The sequence below is a fragment of the Carassius auratus genome, unplaced genomic scaffold (genome assembly GCF_003368295.1).
Source record: "Carassius auratus strain Wakin unplaced genomic scaffold, ASM336829v1 scaf_tig00215630, whole genome shotgun sequence".
Taxonomy (NCBI): domain Eukaryota; kingdom Metazoa; phylum Chordata; class Actinopteri; order Cypriniformes; family Cyprinidae; genus Carassius; species Carassius auratus.
The window spans coordinates 529,354-552,357 of record NW_020528171.1 but is presented as its reverse complement, the minus strand read 5'-3'; the positions used below and the strand labels follow the sequence as shown (position 1 = coordinate 552,357).

The window sequence follows — 23,004 nt, the reverse complement described above, 5'->3', positions numbered from 1 at the left end:
GTGATGAAGCTGTGTTTATACCGTGTTACGTGTAGATGATGTGAGGACGGGTCAGTTATGACGGTGAACTGGTTTGTGCTTCTGTTAATAAAGCTTCTGACGTGATTTCAGGATTCTTGTGTTTTTGACTCAAAACATCTGCTTTAAAAGATCTTTCATTCTTCTTGAATCTTTCTTTGATGTTACTTTTTTATATTTTTATCTGTGTGTGTGTGTACAGTGCATGCATGATTCTTTTGCAAATTTATGTAAGAATCCATTTTCATTTCCATCCCTTCTTAGCAATTGTAAATCACTTTTAAATGAGTGAATACAAAAAGAATAGTAGTTATTGAGATTTATGTGGTTTGGAATTGGTAAAAATATGCTTGGGAAGAAATATATGATCAGAATATCACCTTGCACAATAATTCATACTTGTGCTTTTAAATAGTGTTTAACTCCCTGTTATTAATCTGACATCTGTCCCTTGATTTAATCATTTCTTGATTTGAAAGAGCTGGACTGATGAAGTGATAGTCCTTTCATTCTGTCTTCTGTTATTCACTCATTACAAACCTGTATGATGTCTGGAGAACGCAAAAAATATATAATATACTTCTCATCACAACAACACATAAAACACACGAGGCACGTGGACAGTGTGTTCGATGTCTTTAATATTAGGTTTAATATCTTTAGAGCGGCTCAAATTCTTTCAAGTATTGATTCTTGATTCATGAAGGCTGTTCAGTGACACACACACACACACACACACACACACACACATGAATGAATGAGTGCTGCGCAGATGAAGATGTTCCCATGGAAACTGGACAGTCAGCACATCTGTAGCTGTGTGTGTGTGTGTGTGTGTGTGTGTGTGTGTGTGTGTGTGTGTGTGTGTGTGTGTGTGTGTGTGTGCATGTGTGTGTGTGTGTGTGAATGCCACAGCATCGATTTCATTATGCATTTGTCCGAATCTTTTATCCACAGTGGTTTACGTTGCACTGAAGACACACTCTTGATCAGGTCACTCACTCTCTGGGAATCGAACCCTGACTCTGGGGTTGCCAGCTCCATGATCTGCTGTTTGAGCTGCAGGAACACTTCAAAACGCCCAACATTTGAACTCAGATACTCTCACACACTGACCGAGAGACAGACACACTGCTGACGGTGAATTATATCAATGATGCAGAGTGGAATAAAGCAGACAGCGATACACACACACACACACACACAGATGGCTGTTTGCTCAGTTGCTGTAATCCGTCTAATGGCTGCTGTGAATTGTGTGTTTGATGACAGAATGGGCAAATAAACCAGCGTGTGAGAGCTGCCAGAGACTCTGATTGAGCCACACACACACACACACACACACACACTCACACACACACACAAAGAGACGCTCAATAGACTTCTGTGGTTTTCATATGCAGCTGATTATAAACACTGTCATCTAATGCTCATAGAAAACTGACTGTTTTTGTATTACATTTTTAGATTGATTTCAAAATCATGTCCCCAAAAGAAGATTTTGTCAGATTGAACTCGCTTCTGAAACAGTAACGTGTTTCAGTCTTGATTTGTGAAGAAATGTTATCAAAGAAAACACTGGCTCGGTGTTCATCTTCAGTTCTCTCTTCACAGCAGTTCAGTCAGTCACTGTTTGAGTGCATGCATTACTCCAGGATATTGGTTTGTTTTACCTCTGAGGGAGTCTCAGACACATTAAACAAGTTAACAGTTTAAGACATTTGTGGATCAATGCGTATTAGAGACGCGAACCGTTGAAAACGATTCAGTTTGATTTGGTGAACTGAATGATTCGTTCGTGAACCGGATATCCAGACTGCTTTGTTTTGAACTCTCTCACACAGACACGGAAGAGAAGACAATGCTGAATAAAGAAATAGTTTTTGGACCAAAATGTATTTTCGATGCTTCAGAATATTCTAGCTGAGCCTCTGATGTCACATGGACTACTTTGATGATGTTTTTCTTACCTTTCTGGACATGGAGAGTAGACCGTACACACAGCTTCAATGGAGGGACTGAGAGCTCTCGGACTAAATCTAAAATATCTTACACTGTGTTCTGAAGATGAACAGAGGTCTTACATGTTTGGAACGACATGAGGGTGAGTTATTAATTACATAATTTTCATTTTTGGGTGAACTATCCCTTTAAGTGCTGAGAAATGAGTCCTAGTAACTGTCAATCAATCAAAGAGACTGACCTTTGTTTAATGGTTATATATATATATATATATATATATATATATATATATATATATATATATATATATATATATATATATATATATATACATATATATAATTCAAATTTGATCTTCATTTCATATTTCTGCTCGTGTAACTGACCTGTGCCATACCAGTGAACGAGCCTTTGGTGTTTTGATTTGTGTGTGTGTGTGTGTGTGTGTGTGTGTGTGTGAGTGACATGGAGACATGAGGAACAGACACATCAACTGCAGCGCCATCAGCCAGAGCCGCAGCCAATCACGGGCCGGCTTGCGCGTGACGTCACTGCATTGTATTCTAAATTCATAAATCTTCTTGATCTCTGGCTCTCTGTGCCGCACTGGCTGCTGCTCGCGCGTCCTGAATGTAAAGTGTGTCCTCTGCTCTGAAGCACTGATGTCTTCTGTCTCCTCCCGACCTCACGGAGACGGTCCGAGCAGTGAAGCAGAGATACAGCGCGGCTGTCACGAGCATTACGCGTGCCGACATGTAAACCACGGTTAATGGTTGGCTGCTGTAATGCTCACACATCTCTAATGTTGACTCCATCGCAAGAGGGAGACAGTCGCCTTGGTAACAGCAGGATCCGTCCAGCTTCAGCACCAGCGGCAGAGCATCCATCAGTCCTCCAGTGATCCTCACTACTGCAACATATCAGTAACCGCCTACAAACCTCGCGCGTTATATAGTTTGAATTCATTGAAACCTAAAATATGATCTAGTGTCAGATCTGAGACTGAGATGAGACTCTCTAGGCCTTCAGCTCCAGATGTTCCTCGCGCATCTGGAGGAATAACATCCGCATCGTTCTGGAATTGTTCGAGGAATCCTGAAGAACTGTGAGGCCGAGTGAAACAGATCGAGATCGTCGTGCAGCAACAAGCGGCCCACGGACAGACAGACCGACCGACAGACCGACAGACTCCTCCATCTCTGGAACCCGACACCGACGCTCGCGTTCCTCCGGCGTGCGTCCATCAGCCGCTCCGTGCAGCAGCGCTCGTCTGATTCCTGTGTTTTTAGTCTTTTCTTCTTTCCTCTTGTGCATGTGGTTGATGGCGCGGGTGTGCTGCGGATCGGGCACCGGGTGTGATGTGACCGGTTCGGCGGACGGGAGAACCGCAGGGCTGCTGTGGAGCGTCGCGTCTTCAGACCGGATTCGCGTCGCGTGATGCCCGCTCGCGCTCTTCCTCCTTCATTCGACGGAATAAAGGCCACCTATGGAAACTGGAGACCAGAATTTTAGGAAAAAGGCAAGCGAGTGATTTTATGTTTCTTTTCTTTTAATTCTTTATTGTTCATCGCCAGGATGGATTGATTTAATTGACGCATCGCAGCCCTGAATGATTTTCACCTCGAGCTGTTTTTGATTCAAACGGATCGGTTTAATCACTCGTCTGTTAGATTCATGCACGTGCGCGCGGGCTCGGGCTCGGGAACGTGAAGGATTCAGACTTTCACCAGGAGCCTTCATCTGAAGATCGGATCGAGAACAGGCCAGATTGGGTGAAGATGAGTTTATCTTTTGCCATGTTCTGTTCTGATGTAATATTTGGAGTGTCACTCAAGTACATCATCATCATCAGACATTAGTATGTAGGTGCAGGTAGAAGCGGCCTGTCGTTTGTCTTCTAATCCAGTTCACGAAACCCTCGAGGGCCCTCTGTCTCTCGGGCCCCCTGTTTTTTCTTATTTTGTCCTCTTAAATCTACAAATATTTATTTCCTGTACATCAAGAGGAAAGGGGGCTCCCCTTTCGTTGAATGCGGCAACATGGGTGTGTTTGAGCGCGGCGTCCAGATGCTCCTGACCACGGTGGGCGCCTTCGCCGCCTTCAGTCTGATGACCATCGCGGTCGGGACGGACTACTGGCTCTACTCACGCGGGGTCTGTAAAATAAAGACTAGTAACGAGAACGAGACCGGCAAGAAGAACGAGGAGGTGATGACCCATTCTGGGCTGTGGAGGACCTGCTGTCTGGAAGGTAGGAGCTCCGAGAAGAACCTCGTCTGAACGGAGAAGCTCTGAAGAACCTTTATGCAGCTCTTCATAATTCATAGTGATCGTCCGTACGACTCGTGCACTGAATTCCAAGTCATAGCAGATAGTTCTGTATGAAGAACAGGTCCAAATTTAAGCCATTATTTCCAGAAAACTTGGAATATTAAAAATAATGTCCCCGTGGATGATAGTTCCTTGATGATGATGTGCAATGCATTTCCATTGCATTTAAGGTATTTTATAGTGGAAATGGTTTCTTTAGATGATCCAGATGTTCTTCACATGAAGAAAAAAGTGGATCACTAATAGGTTCTTTGGGGAACCAGAAATAGTTCTTCTTTGGTTTCACTGATTTTGATTTTTAAGAGTAAAGCCGCGCTAGATTTATGATGCTTCTTATCATCACCATGAAGAGCTGCATTAAGATTCTTCCAAAATTCATCTCTGCATTTCTATGGAAAAAACGACAGCATACATTCTGTCCACATTGACGTCCACATATGCAAACGAGCTTGGAGATGTACTTCCTGTTTGAGCCCCATTGACAGCCGACTGTGACTCGCTGGATGAATGAGTTTCTGATTTAGTTTGGTTCAGGTCAGATCCAGCGTTTGCTGTCGAGCGTCTGACCCTGACCCTATTAAATCAATTTTATTTCCCTGTAGACTGAACGCCTGCAAGATTGTGTTAGAGGAATAGTTGACCCAATAAATAAACATCTGCTAAATATGAGCCCACCCTCAGTTCATCAGAGATCAGGAGGAGTGTGTGTCTTCATCAGGTTTGTAGAAATGTAGCATTGCATCAGTGTCTCATCAATGGATGCTCTGCAGTGAATGGGTGCCGTCAGAATGAGAGTCTGATAAAAACATCACAATAATCCACAGCACTCCAGTCCATCTGTGAGAGACAACAGGAGATGCAGTTCTTCACTGGAGGAAGTGTTGTTATGGATTATAGACTTGTATTTTAGTTTTTGTACAGCTTTTGTCTTCTCCAGATGTTCACTGATGGACTGGAGTGCTGTGGATTATTGTGATGTTTTTATCAGACTCTCATTCTGACGGCACCCATTCACTGCAGAGCATCCATTGATGAGACACTGATGCAGTGCTACATTTCTACAAACCTGATGAAGACACAAACTTTATAACAAACCTAATCTTGAATGAACTGAGGGTGAGAAAAATGTCACATTGTTTGGTGAAGCCTGTCCTAACATGAACCTCAAACTCACATGCAGGACATCATTACACAAACATACTCTGAAACATGATCCAGTGTCGATCTGAAAGTGCACACAAATTCATCCGCCTTTTTGAGTTTTCACGCTCTGTTGTGCGTAACACTTCCTGATGAGTGTTTCTGTGAGGGGGGATCAATGGTCTGTCCCGAGGCCAGCAGGATCAGGAGACAGCCGTGTTTGATGGCCTGTTATATCACTGTCCAGACAGCGGTGACCTCTGTGACCTCACCAACATCCTCTGTATTCTCCTGTAGATGGGATTTTATATTTAATGTTAGCATAACGTTTTTCTGAATAGATGATGGAAGGATGAAGATATCAGCAGAAGTGTGTGCAGACTCTGTGATCAGAATCAGACTGTATAAAATATACACATTATACTGGAAACACATCATTAGATGATGAACTACACACATAAATGTGGCTCTGCATCAGAATGTTGTAAGGATGCTTCAGTATTTGAGTCCTTTAGCACAGTGGATCTCCCTCTTAACAATCTGATGATGATCTGAATCACAGGAATGTGTTACTCAGAGCTGTAGGATGATGTCTTCCCATCTGATATCGTGATCATTGATTTTATTGATCAGTTGTTGCAGTCTTAATATCAGAATGTTGTTGCACACGTGAACAGCCACGTATGTGTGGGATTTAGTGCTGCTCTTCATTTGATCTCTTCTGGGTTTCTGGGTCTGTAAACATTTCGGTTCCTGAGAGAGCAGATTAAAATGAGCTGGTACACACTGGTGTCAGAGGAGAGAGAGTCTGTGTGTGTGTGTGTGTGTGTGTGTGTGTGACTCTCTTACAATTATTACACTCCATCTATCCAAGTGAGACCGTTCATCTGGGCTGGCAGAAGGGTGAGACCGGTGATGATGTGTTTATTAGAGACGGACAGGGAGACGGTACTGAGACGATTCCAGCAACATTTCACACCTGCTGAAAGGTGATGGCATTCTGCAGCGTAACATGCAGGGCCTGTGTGTGTGTGTGTGTGTGTGTGTACAGGTGTTTCTACACTGGTGGAGACTTGAATACATACCAACTCATGGGGTGTCACCTACACTGAGGTGCCCGTGGGTACAGAAGCTTATTATTTTTGTTTTGAGATTGTAAAAATACAGAAAGTTTTCTATAAGGAGTATGTTTAGATGTAGGGCGATAGAAAATACAGTTTCTACAGTATAAAACATTATTCCTATGGAGAGTCCCCATAAACCACAAATGCAAGTGTGTGTGCGTGTGTGTGTGTGTGTGTGTGTGTGTGTGTGTGCGTGTGTGTGTGTGTGTGTGTGTGTGTGTGATAGTCATGGTACATCATTCTAATCTAATGAGGCTTGTGAATTTGTTTGGCTTCTGCTTTCTCTTAAAACCAATTCAAGAAAAACATATTAAAACTACAAATATTACAAATATGTATTTTATGTTAGATTTAAAAAGTCTATAAATATTATTTCCCAAAAAGTGGGTCGGGCAAGCTTAATCATTGCCCCTCCAGTCCTAAATGATGAGTGTTGTTTCTGATGTTTCTGGTGCTGATGTTGGTTAGAGAGCTCTGAACCTGCAGCTGACCCCTGACCTCTGACCTCTGATCTCTCTTCCCTGTAGGATGATTGTGTTTGTCTGTACAGACTCTCTCTCTCTCTCTTCTGCTGCTGTACGCAGATATGTTGCATAACTGCATTACATAATTCACTGTTCACCACACGTGAGTGTGTGTCAGTGATTAGGAGTGTGTCTAACAGGATTACCCTTATTCCACCGATCTCTGAGACACACACACACACACACACTCTCTCTCACACACACATACATGCATGCACTCACACACACACACACACACACACACACACACACACACACACACACACACACACACACATTCACTCACTCACATGCACAGCTAGCATTTACAATAGTAATTCTACTGACTATAAGAAAAAAAGCCATTCATTTCACACACACGGTACAGTTCTGAAGTTTGGGTTTCCAGTCTTCAGTGTCACATGATCTTCAGAAATCAGAATAATATGATGATTTACTGCTCAAGAAACATTTCTGATTATTATCAATGTTGAACACAGTTGTGCTGCACAATATTTTTGTGGAAACTATGATACATTTAATTTTTCAGGATTCACAGATGAAAAGAAGGTTCAGAAGAACATCATTTAATTGAGATATAAATATTTTGTAACATTAGGAATGTCTTTACTGACACTTTTGATCAATTGAATGCGTCCTTGATTATTAAAAGTCTTCATTTCTTTTACTAAAATATCTTACTGAAGCTGCTACAGTGTGTAGAGAGACTCGATGACGTCATCCACAACACTTTATGAGGTCACTATTGAGTTCTTTCTTCTGATTGGTGGATCTGAAGATTATGGCTAGTTTGGTTTTTGACTTGAGTTCAGCTGATAAACATGATGTTTTCTGAACATACACTCACAGAAACAGAAGTCATTACTCAACAACTGCCTGCTGTCTGTCACTAATATCTCTGTCTCTCTCTCTCAGGTAACTTTAAAGGCATGTGTAAACACATCGATCACTTTCCTGAAGACGCCGATTATCAAGCCGATGCATCAGAGTACTTCCTGCGTAAGTCAAACACTGTGTGTGTGTGTGTGTGTGTGTGTGTGTTTGAGAGAGAGAGGGAGAGAGGATGGTTGATGGTTTGCTGCTCAGAGCTGCTGCTGCTCTTTAAAGTTTTTAATTAGGTCACTTATTTCTATAAATATTTCACTGCAGTTTATATGGGTCAAAACTCTGAAATGCCCTGCGCTCTTCACTGATGCAGAATGAAAGAGACAATATTCAGCTGCATGAAAGACACACACATGTGTTATATCAAGCACACACTGCACAGTTTACCATTTAAGAATAAAGAGGAGATGACTTTGATTAGGTTTCGTCAGATATTCATCACTTCTGTGTTCCTGAACTGAAGCTCAGTCCAGACGGATCGCAGGAACTGAGTGATGTCATGTGACTGACAGGAAGTGATGACCTCATGCTGTGATGTCATCAGCCAATCAATCGATCATTATGACACACACACACACACACAAACACACTATACATCTCTTGATTAGAGGTCAGAGTCACGTAATTAGGACACATAATCCAGACAGTCATGAGTGTGATGATGAGGATGATGATGATAATGATGAGGAGGATGAAGGAGCTGAGCTGAGGAGAGGCAGATGAAGTAAACGGAGGACAAATATTATCATGAATCAAAAAGAGAACAGGAGAAAAGAAGAGTGTGTGTGTCAGTCATGTACACTGATGAAGGTTATAATTAAATCACAGCGTGTGTCTGGGTGTTCATGTTATATTCCTCACGTGTTATTTTACCATTATTTATATACTCTCATAGTTTTTATTTACAGTTGAAATAGGTTTTATTATTACATTTTAATTTTTCATTTTAATTTTAGTTTAATTTTTAGAATGTGCTTTTGTAATTTTAATCAGGTTGCATTTTTATTTTTAAGGTTAATTTATTAATTGAAAATGTATTTCATCTTTTACTTTTAATTCAGTTTTATATTTTATTTATAGTAAACTTTAAACTTATTACAGATATTTGTCAAGGTAACATTTATAATTACAATTTTCACCAGATATTCTTATATTTCAGCAATATTTCCATTAACAAAATATTTTTAATAGTTCTGGTTTTAGTTAAGGACAGTAACCCTGAATGTTCTGATTTCCTGTCCTGAGGACTCGAACACAGTGATGCCAGGAGACACGCCCACATCAAGCTGTAATCTGATTGGGTGAATGGGCTTCTCAGGCTCAGAAGTCCTGCGTCTCATGACTGCATGTGTGTGTGCTTCAGGTGCGGTTCGCGCCTCCAGTATTTTCCCCATCCTCAGTGTCATCCTGCTGTTCATGGGGGGTCTCTGTGTCGCCGCCAGCGAATTCTACAAGTCTCGACACAACATCATCCTCAGCGCAGGAATCTTCTTTGTATCCGCAGGTGAGTGAGCTTCACCAGTGTGTATCACAGCTTATTCACTCGATTCCATTCGGCTTCAGTCGCGCTGCTAACAGCTCAGTGTGTTCTTCTGTATATGTTCGTTCAGCTTTGAGAAAAAATAAGTTAACGCTATGATTTTCTGAGATTTCAACTCAGAGACCTAAACTGTACACATTACAGTGAAAGTGGAAAACATTTGTTAACCCTCTAGTGCTATTTCCGTCATTTTGGAGCAGGAAAACTTTACGTTTTGGTTTGGCACTTGCTATACGAACACAAAAACAAATCATCGAGAATCAGATTTAGAATGAGCTTCATTGCCAGGAATTTTTTTTCATGATAGAAGCTCCGGAGTGCAACAGAATGACAGCGACAGAACAAAAAACACAGTCACAGTGCTGTTCATGATGGTGAGTGGGGGGAGTGCAGGGGGGTTTCTCCTGAAGTCCACGATCATCTCCACTGTTTTGAGGGTGTTAAGCTCCAGGTTGTTGAGACTGCACCAGACAGCCAGCTCTTTTACCTCCTGTCTGTAAGCAGACTCGTCACCGTCCTGAATGAGGCCGATGAGTGTGGTGTCGTCTGCAAACTTCAGGAGCTTGACAGAGGGGTCCTTAGATGTGCAATCGTTGGTGTACAGGGAGAAGAGCAGTGGGGAGAGAACACAGCCCTGGGGAGCTCCGGTGCTGATTGTACGGGTGCTGGATGTGTATTTTCCCAGCCTCACTAGCTGCTGCCTGTCTGTCAGGAAGCTGTTGATCCTCTGACAGATTTAGTTTGGACAGGAGGAGGTTTGGGATGATCGTGTTGAAGGCCGAGCTGAAGTCCACAAACAGGATCCTCACATAAGTCCCCGGTCTGTCTAGGTGTTGCAGAACATAATGCAGTCCAATGTTTACTGCATCGTCCACAGACCTGTTTGCTCTGTAGGCAAACTGAAGAGGATCCAGCAAGGGCCCAGTGATGTCCTTCAGGTGGGCCAGCAACAGTTTCTCAAATGACTTCATGACCACAGACATTAGAGCCACAGGCCTGTAGTCATTTAGTCCTGTAATTTTGGGTTTCTTAGGGATGGGGATGATGGTGGAACGTTTGAGGCATGAAGGGACTTCACACAGCTCCAGTGATCTGTTGAAGATCTGTGTGAAGATGGGGGCCAGCTGGTCAGCACAGGATTTCAGACGGGCTGGTGTAACACAATCTGGGCCTGGTGCTGTTTTCCTTTTCTCTTCATCCTCGCTTATCTGAATTGCAGGTGTGGGGGAGAGTGGGGATGCAGGAGTTGTGAATGGTGAGAGCGCTTGATTGGAGAGGTGTTCAGAATGGGTTGCAGGAGTTGCTAGTGGTGTGAATGGATGTTTGGAGAGGCGTTCAGTGCAGGTGATGGGTGTTCTTCTTTCAAACCTGCAGTATAACGTTTCAGATCATCTGCCAGTCGTTGATTCTCCACGGTGCTGGGGGATATTGTCTTGTAGTTGGTGATCTCTTTCAGACTTTTCCACACTGATGCTGAGTCGTTGGAAGTGAACTGAGTCCTTATTTTTTCCAGAATAATTCCTCTTTGCCACTCTGATCTCGTTTTCCAGTGTGTATTTAACCTGTTTATACAAGACATTGTGATTCGAAAAATGTTCAACGATCCTAGAAAAAATATTAACACTTGTACTGTTCCAAAAATGTGGAAACGAATGGGAAGCGAATTTCATCTAGTGGAAACGTTTCGTACTACACCCAAATAAAACCTTACTGAAAGCTCAATTTTGGAGATATCAACTTCAAATTTGGAACACAAGTTGTTCAGATTGGGGTCCTGGAGAGCCAGAGTCCTGCAGTTTTGCTCCAACTCATCTGCCTTGTAGCTTTCTAGTAACTCTGATACCTTGATAGAGGCTCAAAACAGTAAGACCCAGATTTACTAACAGATGGCTCCAGCGCAGCTTAAGTGAGCTGTTTTGGTCCCTTCAATTTATCAAAGTGAAACAGTTACTAAGGACTTTGTAGCAACACTTAAGGGAACACTTAGTGACAGCAAAGGTTCCTTAAGTTGACCGTTTAGTGTTTTTCTTGCAACCCAAGTTTCACTAAAGGTTCCCTTAACCTTATAACGAAGGGATTTCTTATCTTAGGGGCTTTCATGCAGCCAGGTGGTTTTTGCAGCTGATCCTATTGCATATGCATTTGTAGGAGTTTCTCTGCCCGCATGCAAAATTTATGGCAGAAGCATTTATGATTTATGAAGGTTTGCCTTAGTCAGTTGACTGGTATTTTCAACATTATCTGTGATTGATGTTCTGTGTGTGTTTGTGTGGATCCTCAGGTCTGAGTAACATCATCGGGATAATCGTGTACATATCAGCCAACGCGGGCGACCCGTCCAAGAGCGACTCGAAGAAGAACAGCTACTCGTACGGCTGGAGCTTTTACTTCAGCGCGCTGTCCTTCATCATGGCGGAGATGGTGGGTGTCCTGGCCGTCCACATGTTCATCGACCGGCACCGGGAGTTACGTGTGGCTCGCGCTCGGACCAGTGGAGGAGGAGACTATCTGCAGGGATCCGCCATCACCAGAATCCCCAGCTACCGCTACCGTTACCGGCGCCGCTCGTGCTCCTCCAGCCGCTCCACCGAGCCCTCACACTCACGTGACGCTTCTCCCGTGGGACTGAAGGCCTTCGGAGCGCTGCCCTCCACCGATATCTCCATGTACACTCTCGGCCGCGGCGGAGACACGCTCAAGACTCCACACGGGTCTCCACCGATGTACAACTCCGACAGAGAGCCCGACTTCCTCCAGGTGCACAACTGCATCCAGAAAGACTCGAAGGATGCCAACCGGCGCACCACACCTGTATGAGACACATCGCCCCCTGCAGGTGAGGAGGAGAATCACGCCAGCCACAGACAGACTGATTTCTAACACTAATGACGAAGAGTTTACATGTTGAAGTCCAAAAAAGAAAAATGAATTGCATGATTTTCTTATCTTCCATAAACTAACAAGTTTTCAACCTTATGATGAATCAGAGCTGATGACGACGGCGTTTGGACTGAAAGCTCTTGAAATCTCTTTTCTTCATGTTCGATTCATTTCGTTGCACATAAATACTGTGAACCTCCGTGGCTGCTGTGAACCCAGGGAAAACAATCCCAAAAACCGGCTGCGATTTATATGTCATAATAAACGTATTAATGATACATGACTATATATACACTGCCAGTCAAAAGTTTGGGATCAAAACGATGTTTAATGTCTTTTACAGGAGTTTATTCTGCTGAACAAGCCTGTGTTTATTTGAACATTGATCGTTCTAATACCAAATCAGCAAATTAGAATGATTTCTGACGATAATGTGACACTGAAGACTGGAGTAATGATGATGGAAATTCAGCTTTGCATCGCATAAATAAATTATATTTTAAAGAACATTAACATAGAAACCATTATTTTATATTGTAATAACATTTCGCAAGATTACTGTTTTTTTCTGTATTTTTGATCACATAAATACAGCAGAAGAGCAGAAGAGACTTCTTTAAAAAAACATTACAAGTCTCTCTGATCTCAAACTTTAGACTGGTAGTATAAATATATATATATGAAAAGATACATACATGAATATATGAACATCTGTTAATAAACCACACATAGACTTCTTGATTCAAGAAGAAGACATAAAAATAAAAAAAGAGCAAATCAGAAGTCAATAAAATCATCATGGATAATAAGAGCTGGATTCATGTCAACTCCTTTGCATGTGTTCATTCAAACAATCCTAAAAAAAACTCTTACGGTGCTAGACTAGACCAGATGAGACCAACAAACCTCCTCAGGACAGTCTTTCAGCCGCATCACAGACTCAGATCTGCTTTATAGGATGAAGATGGACACTGAGGTCGAACTCTCACACCCTCTGCTGACCGTCAGCTGAGCACACAGTGTGTGTGTGTGTGTGTGTGTGTGTGTGTGTGTGTGTGTGAGTGCGTGTGCGTGTGCGTGTGCGAGTGTGTGTGTGTGTGTGCGTGTGCGTGTGCGAGTGTGCGTGTGCGTGTGTGCAAGATTTACTGTGATAATTCTCTCAAAACAAACAACTGTTTTGCTGTCAGCAGTTTGTGGTTTGTGTTTTACTCCACTCAAGTCTGTACACGAGTGACCTACAACACCTTTATAATGTATTTATACAAAACCTAATTCTATAACATGTTGTATCATGAGATTACTATCTTAAAACTAAAATGACTAACTCAAGACTCATTTATCACATGAACTGTAACACACAAACAAACACGGAGCATGTTTAGAGAGGAAGGAGATTTATTTCATTGAGATCAGACCACAGAGAACAGAGTGGGGTTTAAAACAGACTCTGGATGATCTGGATCTGATCCTGACAGAACGAGTGAAATGCTCGAGCCAGAGTCAGGAGCAGAGCTTCATACTGACCGATCTCCTTCTGCAAGACCAACACACACACACACACACAGAGAGAGAGAGAGAGAGAGAGAGAGAGAGAGAGCTTCAGTTCACACGTGCAGATGTGCAGACAGAGACAGACAGTGGTGAAAATGATGATGATGATGATGAAGATGACGATGAAGATGATGAAGATGATGGTGATGATGATGATGATGAAGATGCCCGTGAATCATGACTGAGCGGCGTCGGTGTCCACCTCCCTCCTGGACCACAGCTCACTCTCACTCCCCAGCAGCACTCCTGATCACACACTGACCTCACCATCACTGCCAGCTCTTCGATGACATCATCCTCCAGGAAGTGACATCAGTATGCAGCACAAGCTTAGGTGAGTATAATCAGTGATGGGTTCTGTGAGGTTTGTGTCTCTGTAAAACAAAATCGGGTTTTTCACCCGATAGGAACCAAACCACTACGGATATATTCTGTGTACATTGAATAGCAATAATGATCAAAAAAAAGTTGCAATTTCGATTTTTGCATGAAACAATATGCCAAAAAGCATCTATGCTGACGTTAGCCAAATGTTAATTGAAGTATAACTTTTGAACGGAATGAGATATCTTCACTGAACTCGGTACACTTAAGTAGGAGCGCAATCTTTGGTCAAATGAAAAATAAATTGCATAGCTCTGCCACTTGGGGCACTAGAACACAGAAAAAAAAACATAAATTCAGCTATAACTAGGCAACCATTGGTCCGATCCGCTTGAAAATTGGTATGCAGTGTGTTGGTCCAAAGTGACATAAGTGTCTATGAGGGCATTTGCATATCTCAAAAAAGATTGCCGCCATTGGCCAAACAAGTTTAAGCACTTATTACGGTTTTCGGAGGTTGATCAGAATGATACTTGGTGGGCATGTTCAACTCATGGCCCTAAAGGTCTGTAATAATTTTGAACGAAATCGGCCACTAGTTGGCGCTTACAAGTTTTTGTGACTCTATAATCACGTGTAGTTTCACTGATTTACAAAATATGCCTATCATCATCAACGGACCATAAGTGGCGCTATAACTGTTAAAAAGGTCTTCAAAAACATAATATTTCTATAATAAATGACCTCAAATTGCAATACAATGTTCAAATATTCATTCAAACACTATACCTGCATATCAAATCATAGATGTCCTTATTCTGAACAGTTTTGCCTCTAGGATCACTGCTGTCAATCAAACTGTTCTTTAAGTATTTTGGATTATTTATAAAACCTACTTTAGTGAACTAGACCTCAGTTTTTAACTCAAAATCAAGAAAAATCAGTGCTGTACTATTCTCTAGGTCGATAATTATAAAAAATAAAATAAATAAAAAAAAATGTGAACATTTGCATTTGGACAACTATAAACCGGTCATTTACCAAATGCTCTTTACATAGTGTACCCAAAGGTCTATGAATCATAAAAGAAAGCCCACCACTTCTCTCAAAACTGTGTAAAATTATGCATAATTTCATTCTAAACAAGCATGCAAAATTTAAGAGAGATTCAGTAAAAAAAAAAAAAAAAAAACACTATTAAAGTTATAAAGGTTAAAAACACAGTGTTGTGAGAAATTGCAACATATAACCACTAGTAACCACTGACCTTCTGTGTGAAAGCAAACACGTCCCGGGATTGATTATGTGTGAGCATGCTTATTGAGTATTAATATACTACTTAAATCATTTAATTTCAGTGTCTGTGTTTCTGTGCTCTCCATTCTGGATGTGTTTTACTGTCAGCCATAGATTTAAATTGGTCTACACCCTACCATTAAGGCCTTAATGTGCTTGAACCCCGGTAATCGCTGCTTGCAGCTATATTTGTAATTATTATTATATTAGAAATAATGTCTGCTGTTGTTATTTTTATTTAATTGTATTTATTCATTTGTTTTCTCTTATTTCTCATTTTTGTCTCCTTTTTTACTTTGATGGTGTAATCATATTCTGTAGTGTATTGTACACATCTAAAATGCTTTGGCAATACTGTAACACAAATGTCATGCCAATAAAGCACCTTGAATTTGATTTGAGAAACACACACAAACACTCTCTCTCTCTCTCTCTCTCTCTCTCTCTCTCTCTCTCTCACTCTCTCTCTCTCTCTCTGAACTGATTTCAGATAAAGCTGTAGAAAATGTGTTGATTATCTTCCTTCGGCCACGGCGACCTGAGCCTAAAGCGTTGCTCAGCAACTGAAATAAAGCGCTTCTATTGGTCTAAACGCTACACTGCGGCCATAAAAGCGTCTCGATACAGCTGTGATATTGGCAGCTGCCGTCCGCCATGTTGAAACGGTCAAAGCCGGTCCGTGAACGCTGCAGAGCGAGTGTGTCTGCAAGCAACCTTAGTTACTTATACGACTGTATGAATGTCTATATCTGCAATAAGGGCATTTCGCACCGCTGGAAGCTTTCCAAAGTACCAGAACTAGAGTTGTGACGTTCGTGAACGAACCGATTCTTTTGAACGGCTCATAAACATGAACGATGGGAGCCGAGTCGCGACTGGAGAGGAGCCGTTCTTTCTATCGTTCTTTTTTCCTATGCGTGTTCATACAAATGAGCTCCTCCAGGAGACAGAACAGTTATAGGGGGAGGGGCGCACCCAGCGCAGGCCAACCCTTTATAGCGTGATGATATTAGTTATTAGTTGTGCATGCATTTACATTGCATTTTGTGTTCATTTAAAACTTATTTTAAAATCATTAAAAATGTTCTTTTGTGATACTGTACTTGTATAGAAATGTTTCACTAAAAGCTGTTTTCCACAGACATTCATTGCAGCCCACTTTGTTATTGTTCATTGACTTGAAGGGGCTGATGTCCTATTTGCAAAGTTTACAGTAGTAATAGTATGTAGTATGTAGACATTTCCATTTTATTTATTCAAATTTTATCTACTTAAAAAAAAAATAGTTTTCTATCAAAATGTTCTTGTGTGATAACAATGTTCTTGTGTGGAAGTGTTTGTAGTAAAAGCTGTTTTGCACAGAAATTCATTGCAGCCGGCTTTGTTTTTTACGTTTATTTGTGAGTAGGTATTGTATGAATAACAGTCAACGTAGTTTTACACACACACACACACACACACACACACACACTTTGTACTAAAGGTAAATCAAAATAATGATGTCACTGTCTAAGCAGAGGGATTTGTGCAACCCTATGGAATATAGTCGACACATGAGAAATGAGGTAATAATCAATATTTCAGAATAATTCAAACTCAGATATTGGTGTGTGATATCTGAGCTTTAATTATTTGCCTACAAATCTCACCTCATAATACCTCCCAGTGATTATTTCCAGGATAAACTGAGATGCTCCCAAGCTGGCTTCTTAAAACTGACTAAATATTTAAAAAGAGCCAAAAGAGCCATTCTTTTGAACGGCTCTTTGAAAGGAACGGATCGCGAAGATCCGGATCCCCTCAAAGAGCCATAAATCCCATCACTAACCAGAACTAATTGTGGAACTACCCACTTTTGGGCGTTTTCGCACCGCAGGAACCTTTTCATTGTACAGCTCAACTGGTACTAACCGTGACGTAACTAGACACTGATTGGCTAGACGCGTTCGAAAACGCCCTCCCCCACCATGATTTAAAACGCTTTTTTTTTAACCAAGAGCACAGCGCTCTTCATCTCTTGTTGTTTACGTTATTCTTCTTTGTTAATGTTGTTTAATGCCGCGCACAAATGAGTAGTTTACGTCACTTCCTAGTACACACGGTCGGTGCGCAGAGTATGTGAGCGGGAGAGTAGCGAGGAGCGGAGCGGCCGGATGCTTCTGGAGCTAGCAGCGGATTGTTCTCTCGCTCCGAGAACACTAAACTATCACGAGCACGTGGTCTGCGATGGAATTTCTCAAATACTTCATTAAAGAGAGTGAACAGAGATACAGATGTATCTTACATGGTAATGATCACGACGACCAAGCAGAAGGTGAGTGCGGGGATGTGATCGCAACGACCAAAGGGTCATGCTGGAATCTTAAAAGACATGTGTCCAGAAAACACTATAAAGTGTTCCACTCACACTTGGAAAACAAATCTAAAGGTTGGTATAAAACATTTATTTGTCTCTCTAAATATTAAAGGTAGAAATTACTGTTAATCTAACCTGAAATGCCCCGAATTAAATTTAATTCAAATTGCATGAATTGAATAATATTTTATCACCATTATTAATGTGCCATTTAAATATGTTTGCAGACGATGAAGCACAGAAAGTGTGTAAGGAGGCAGAGAGCAGTAGCTTTAAAAGCCCCTTTCCACAACGAATGCCAAAAATGAATATATCACAGGAAAGGAAGACTGAACTTGACCAGGCCTTCTTTAAAATGATCTACATGGACTATGAGCCTCTCACCAAAGGGGAAAGAGAAGGGATGCGTTATTTTGCACAGATTGCACAGCCTGGCTACACCCCGCCGTGTAACAACACAATCCGGGACACACTCATGCCGCACGCCTTGATCGAGTTGGAGAATAAGATGAGCGCTCTGCTGAAGCACTGCAATGGACTCTCAGTGGCCATTGATATTTGGACAAGCCGACGGGGTCACAGTTTTCTGGGTATCGTGGCCAGTTTTATTGATGAAAACTTTAAATGCCACACTGTTCTCCTGAGCTGTGAACACATCCAGGGACACCACACAGCGAAGCACATTTATGAAAAATACGAGGAGGTCCTGAGACGCTGGAACGTCCAGCATGGTGTGATCAGAGTAGTTACTGATAGTGCCAGCAATATGGTCAAAGCCTTCAATCTGCCTGGCTTCAGTGAGTTTGGGGATGTGCTGGACCGAGATGTCAAGGTCGAGGAGACAGAAGTTGAGATTGATGCTCCAGATGATGCTCTCTCTCAGCTCCATGCAGACCAGCTGGCCAATCAGCTGAACGTGATGATACAGTACTACATCACAGAAACCAATCTTCACCTGAGATGTCCCATACACTTACTGCAGCTGGCTATAAAAGACGCAATTGCAAAGCATGGCGCAGTCAAATCAGTAATCAACAAGATTGGAAAAGTAGTCAAAACAGTCAGGAAAAGCACATTAAACACCGATGAAATCGACAAATTAGCTGTTCCTCCCACGACTGCATGTGCAACCAGATGGAACAGCCAGCTGCGGATGATTGAGTCGGTGCTGAAAATGTTTGAGAGTGATGCACTGTGGCAAAACAGGCTGACATCGATCCCAGACGATGTCAGAATCACATGCAACGATGTTCTCATGCTTCAAGGCTTGGTGAAAGTACTCACACCATTTGCTGAACTCACAGACAGTTTACAAAAGGAACTGGGAAACCTGGGGATGATCCTGCCGGCAGTCGCAGAAATACGCCGAATGATGGCTGATGTCTCCAGTCCACTGGAAGTAGCTGCATTCGCAGAAACTCTAGCAGAGAACTTTTCGAATCGTTATAAAAGGTTTTATGACGACACCCACGTTGTTCTGGCTGCGTTGTTAGACCCTCGCTTTAAGAACGAGTGGATTGCAAGAGATGAAAAGGCAAGGAATTCACTACACACAGCCACATTCGCAAATTAACCATGGTTTTATTATAATAAGTGTATTAACAATCAACAAAAATAATACAACATTGACTAAATAAATAAAAGAAATACCCTGATGATGATAAATAATTTAAAAAGGTACAATGATCGTTTTATTGTTTTGTTCTTGTAGGTTCAAGGCAAACAGATGGAGATCAGGGAGTTGTTAGTTCATCAAACACAACTTCTCTGCAGCGTGAATAAAAAAGAAACATTTCCTCTCGTTGTCGCTGACCCTGAGCCGTCTCCCTCAAAGAAAGCCAAGTCAATGTTCCAGTCCTACGCAACTGCCACCGTTTCATCTGCAGCACTAGATGTAAAAGGAGAAATCGAACAGTACCTCGCAATGCCAAGAATGAACCCCGACGTTGATGTTCTTCGCTTCTGGAAGGACAACTCTGTTATGCTGCCCCGACTTTCACACGTTGCAAGACGTATCTTCAGCATCCCCAGCGGCTCGGCCAGCTTGGAGCGGGTGTTTTCTATTGCTGGCCTGATGTCCAACACTAATCGCATGCGCTCCACACCTGACACTCTGCAAAAGCTCGTTTTTCTGAAAGTGAACGCAGCATTGGAGATATAAATTTGATGATTAAAAGTCTAGGACCGTCCAACCAAAAAGTTTGTTTAAAAGAAGGCAATAATAGCCTGTGTTTTATTTGATGTTATTTTTTTCCTTTGGTTAGCTACCGTTCCAATAAAGCATGCTGATGTTTTGTCTCCTAATATTGTGTATTTATTTTTCACTGAATGCATCTGCGCAGAAGTTTGTAATATAAAAAAAAAAAAAAAAAATTAGGGACATTTTGTTTTTATGGAGTGAAAAACAATTAATGGTAAACCCAGAGTGGAGCTGGAGTGGAGTGAATATTAAACGCTTTGTGTGTTTCACATACTCTGGTGCGAACGCAACCCTGGGAGATAATTCGCGCAAATCGTATCAGTACTTTAGTTCTGTAAATTAATGTGGTGTGAAAGGCCTAGACTTCAGCAGATGGTTCTGCTTAACACAAGATGATGTTAGATAAGATGATAATCAAAAGGTACTATGGTTTAAAAAACTGTATTGTTTAGTTAATACTTATTAAAAACACAAACCAACACATTCTTTCCTGTGAAAGTTTTATCAAATTTTCTTAGGATCATCCAGAGACTACTCAATGCTGGAATCTTGAAACTCATTGATTTTTATCATGAGTGTCGACACATTGACCGTTCCAAGATGGCGGACTGAATGTGGAATCTACCTATACTTATCTTTGACTGTGATTGGCTGAACGGTGTGACGCGGTAGACACACGTCAATGACATTAACGTGACTGTTTTGAAACCCACCACTAGAGGCCATGCTTCACACATACAGTTAAAAATAACTTTATTCTCTCATATAATCTTTTATAGAAGATTCAGATTCCACTGAGTGATGAGTTTAAACCGCTGTTATTTAGCAGGAGTTTAATTAAAAGATCGCACAGAAACTGATTTAATCCAAATAAACGCAGTTTATGCACTCAACTGTGATTTTACTACAGGTTTTTTCTCTATTCTCTCACCGATGGAGTTTTGGTTCCTTGCCGCTGTCGCTTCTGGCTTAGTTGGGGTCATCTAACATCTCTGAATTGATGAACTGCCTTTAAATGTCATTTTGCATTATTGACACACTGTTTTTCTTATTAATATTGTTCCGCTGCTTTGACACAATCTTTTTTGTTTAAAGCGCTATATAAATAAAAGTGACTTGACTACAGTAAAAAAAAAAAAAATTGAAAAAAGTTTTGTATAAGCGATTTAAAAAAATATCGGCACCCTTGGTAAATATGATCAAAGTAGGCTGTGAAAATGTATCTGCTTTGTTAATCTTTTATTTAAAAAAAAAAAAAACGCAAAAATGATAAATCCTTTCATTGGAATTTAAAATGGGGGGATATATCATTATGAAATAAATGTTTTTCTCTAATTCTCACTGGCCAAAGATCATTTAGATAATTCAGATTCCCATCTTCTCTTCAGTTCACTCCTCTCATGATCCGTAGGGTTCAGGTCAGAGGACTGAATGGCTATAGCAGAAGCTTGGTTTTGAGCTCAGTGACCCATTTCGGTGTTGTTTTTGAGGTTTGTGTTTGGATTACTGTCTGGTTGGAAGATCCAAACATGGTCCATTATAAGATTTCTAACAGAGTCAGTCACTTACCGATTTTATCTGTTGGTATTTGGTAGAATCCATGATGCCATGTGTCTAAACAAGATGTCCAGGATCCCCAGGAGAAATATAGGCCCACCACATTAGAAATACTGCAGTATATTTCATTGTACACATGGGGTACTTTTTTTCTCTGTGTTCACCAAACCCATCTTGAGTGTTTGCTGCTAAACAGCTCGTTTATTTTAGTTTCATCTCACCACAGAAGCCAGTCCCATTTAAAGTTCCAGTCGTGTCTGATAACTGAATATGCTTTAGTTTGTTTTAGGATGAGCTTGGAGAGTTTTTCTTGAAACCCTCCCTAACAACATGTGGTGATGTAGGTCCTGTTTGACATTTTTTTTAAGGTTTTCTGAACCCGAGACTCGACTATTTTCTGCAATTCTCCAGCTGTGATCCTTGAAGAGTCTTTATCTACTCAAACTCTCTTCCTCAACGCACATTAGGCTGATATAGATGCACGTCCTCTTCCAGGCAGTTTTGTAATATTTTCTGTTGACTGTAAATTCTTAATTATTGTCCTGATGGTGGAAATGGGAATTTTCACTCCTCTAGCTCTTTTGTTAAAGCCACTAACCCAATTAGTGAAGCTCAATTATCTTTTGCTGCACATCAGAAATATATTCTTTGGTTTTTCTCATTGTGTTGGATGATTAAGGGCATTTTGGGCTTTGTTTTCCCTCCTCTTTATATTTCAATGGCTGGATAATTTCATGTTTAATCATGCTGGAGTGCTCGAAATTGAGAATATGAATGGGAATATACTTCAGAGAAATGTGGGGGGGGGGGGGGGGGGGGATAATGTGTCCAACGAGTATTTGAGAAAAACCTATATTTCATAATGGTATTCCCCCGTTTTAAATAATTTTTATCCAATGAAAGGGTACATTTTTGTGATTTCTTTTAATAAAAGATCAAAAGGATAAACAATGCAGATGAACTTTCACAGCCTTCTTTGATCATATTTACCAAGGGTGCCGATATTTTTGGCCACGACTGTAAATTTCAGACATTTATAAAGTAAGGCCAAGCAATACATAATTAACCGTGAAACTTTGAAGCAACGTAACTGAAATAATTTCAGAATAATAATAGATTTCAAATATATATTTTTATTCACAGGTTCAAATATAATTTTACAGTGTAAAAATTAACTTTAAAATAAAATAAGAACTAAATTAATTAAAATATACATTAATAAATATATAAATCCATCAATTTGTAATTCTACTTGGAATTAAAATCGAAGAATTGAAAAAAATCTGAATCTCCAACCCCACGGTCACGCGCCTCACA

The 23,004-nt window shown here is 41.1% G+C and overlaps 1 protein-coding gene across 1 annotated transcript; it reads left to right on the top strand.

Moving 5' to 3' along the window:
- Nucleotides 1–2,523: 2,523 nt before the first annotated feature.
- LOC113095180 (voltage-dependent calcium channel gamma-2 subunit-like) lies at nucleotides 2,524–12,921 on the top strand. Its single transcript, XM_026260814.1, has 4 exons — nucleotides 2,524–4,230; nucleotides 8,014–8,097; nucleotides 9,347–9,487; nucleotides 11,805–12,921. The coding sequence occupies exons 1-4, from the start codon at nucleotides 4,020–4,022 to the stop codon at nucleotides 12,338–12,340; spliced, it is 972 nt and encodes a 323-aa protein (XP_026116599.1). The 5' UTR covers nucleotides 2,524–4,019; the 3' UTR covers nucleotides 12,341–12,921.
- Nucleotides 12,922–23,004: the final 10,083 nt, after the last annotated feature.

What these genes read in the sequence shown, in the direction of transcription:
- LOC113095180 (XM_026260814.1), top strand. Translation starts at nt 4,020, where the DNA reads ATGGGTGTGTTTGAGCGCGGCGTCCAGATGCTCCTGACCACGGTGGGC. An exon ending in GAGGACCTGCTGTCTGGAAG is followed by an intron (nt 4,231 to 8,013) that starts GTAGGAGCTCCG and finishes TCTCTCTCTCAG; the next exon opens with GTAACTTTAAAGGCATGTGT. An exon ending in TGCATCAGAGTACTTCCTGC is followed by an intron (nt 8,098 to 9,346) that starts GTAAGTCAAACA and finishes TGTGTGCTTCAG; the next exon opens with GTGCGGTTCGCGCCTCCAGT.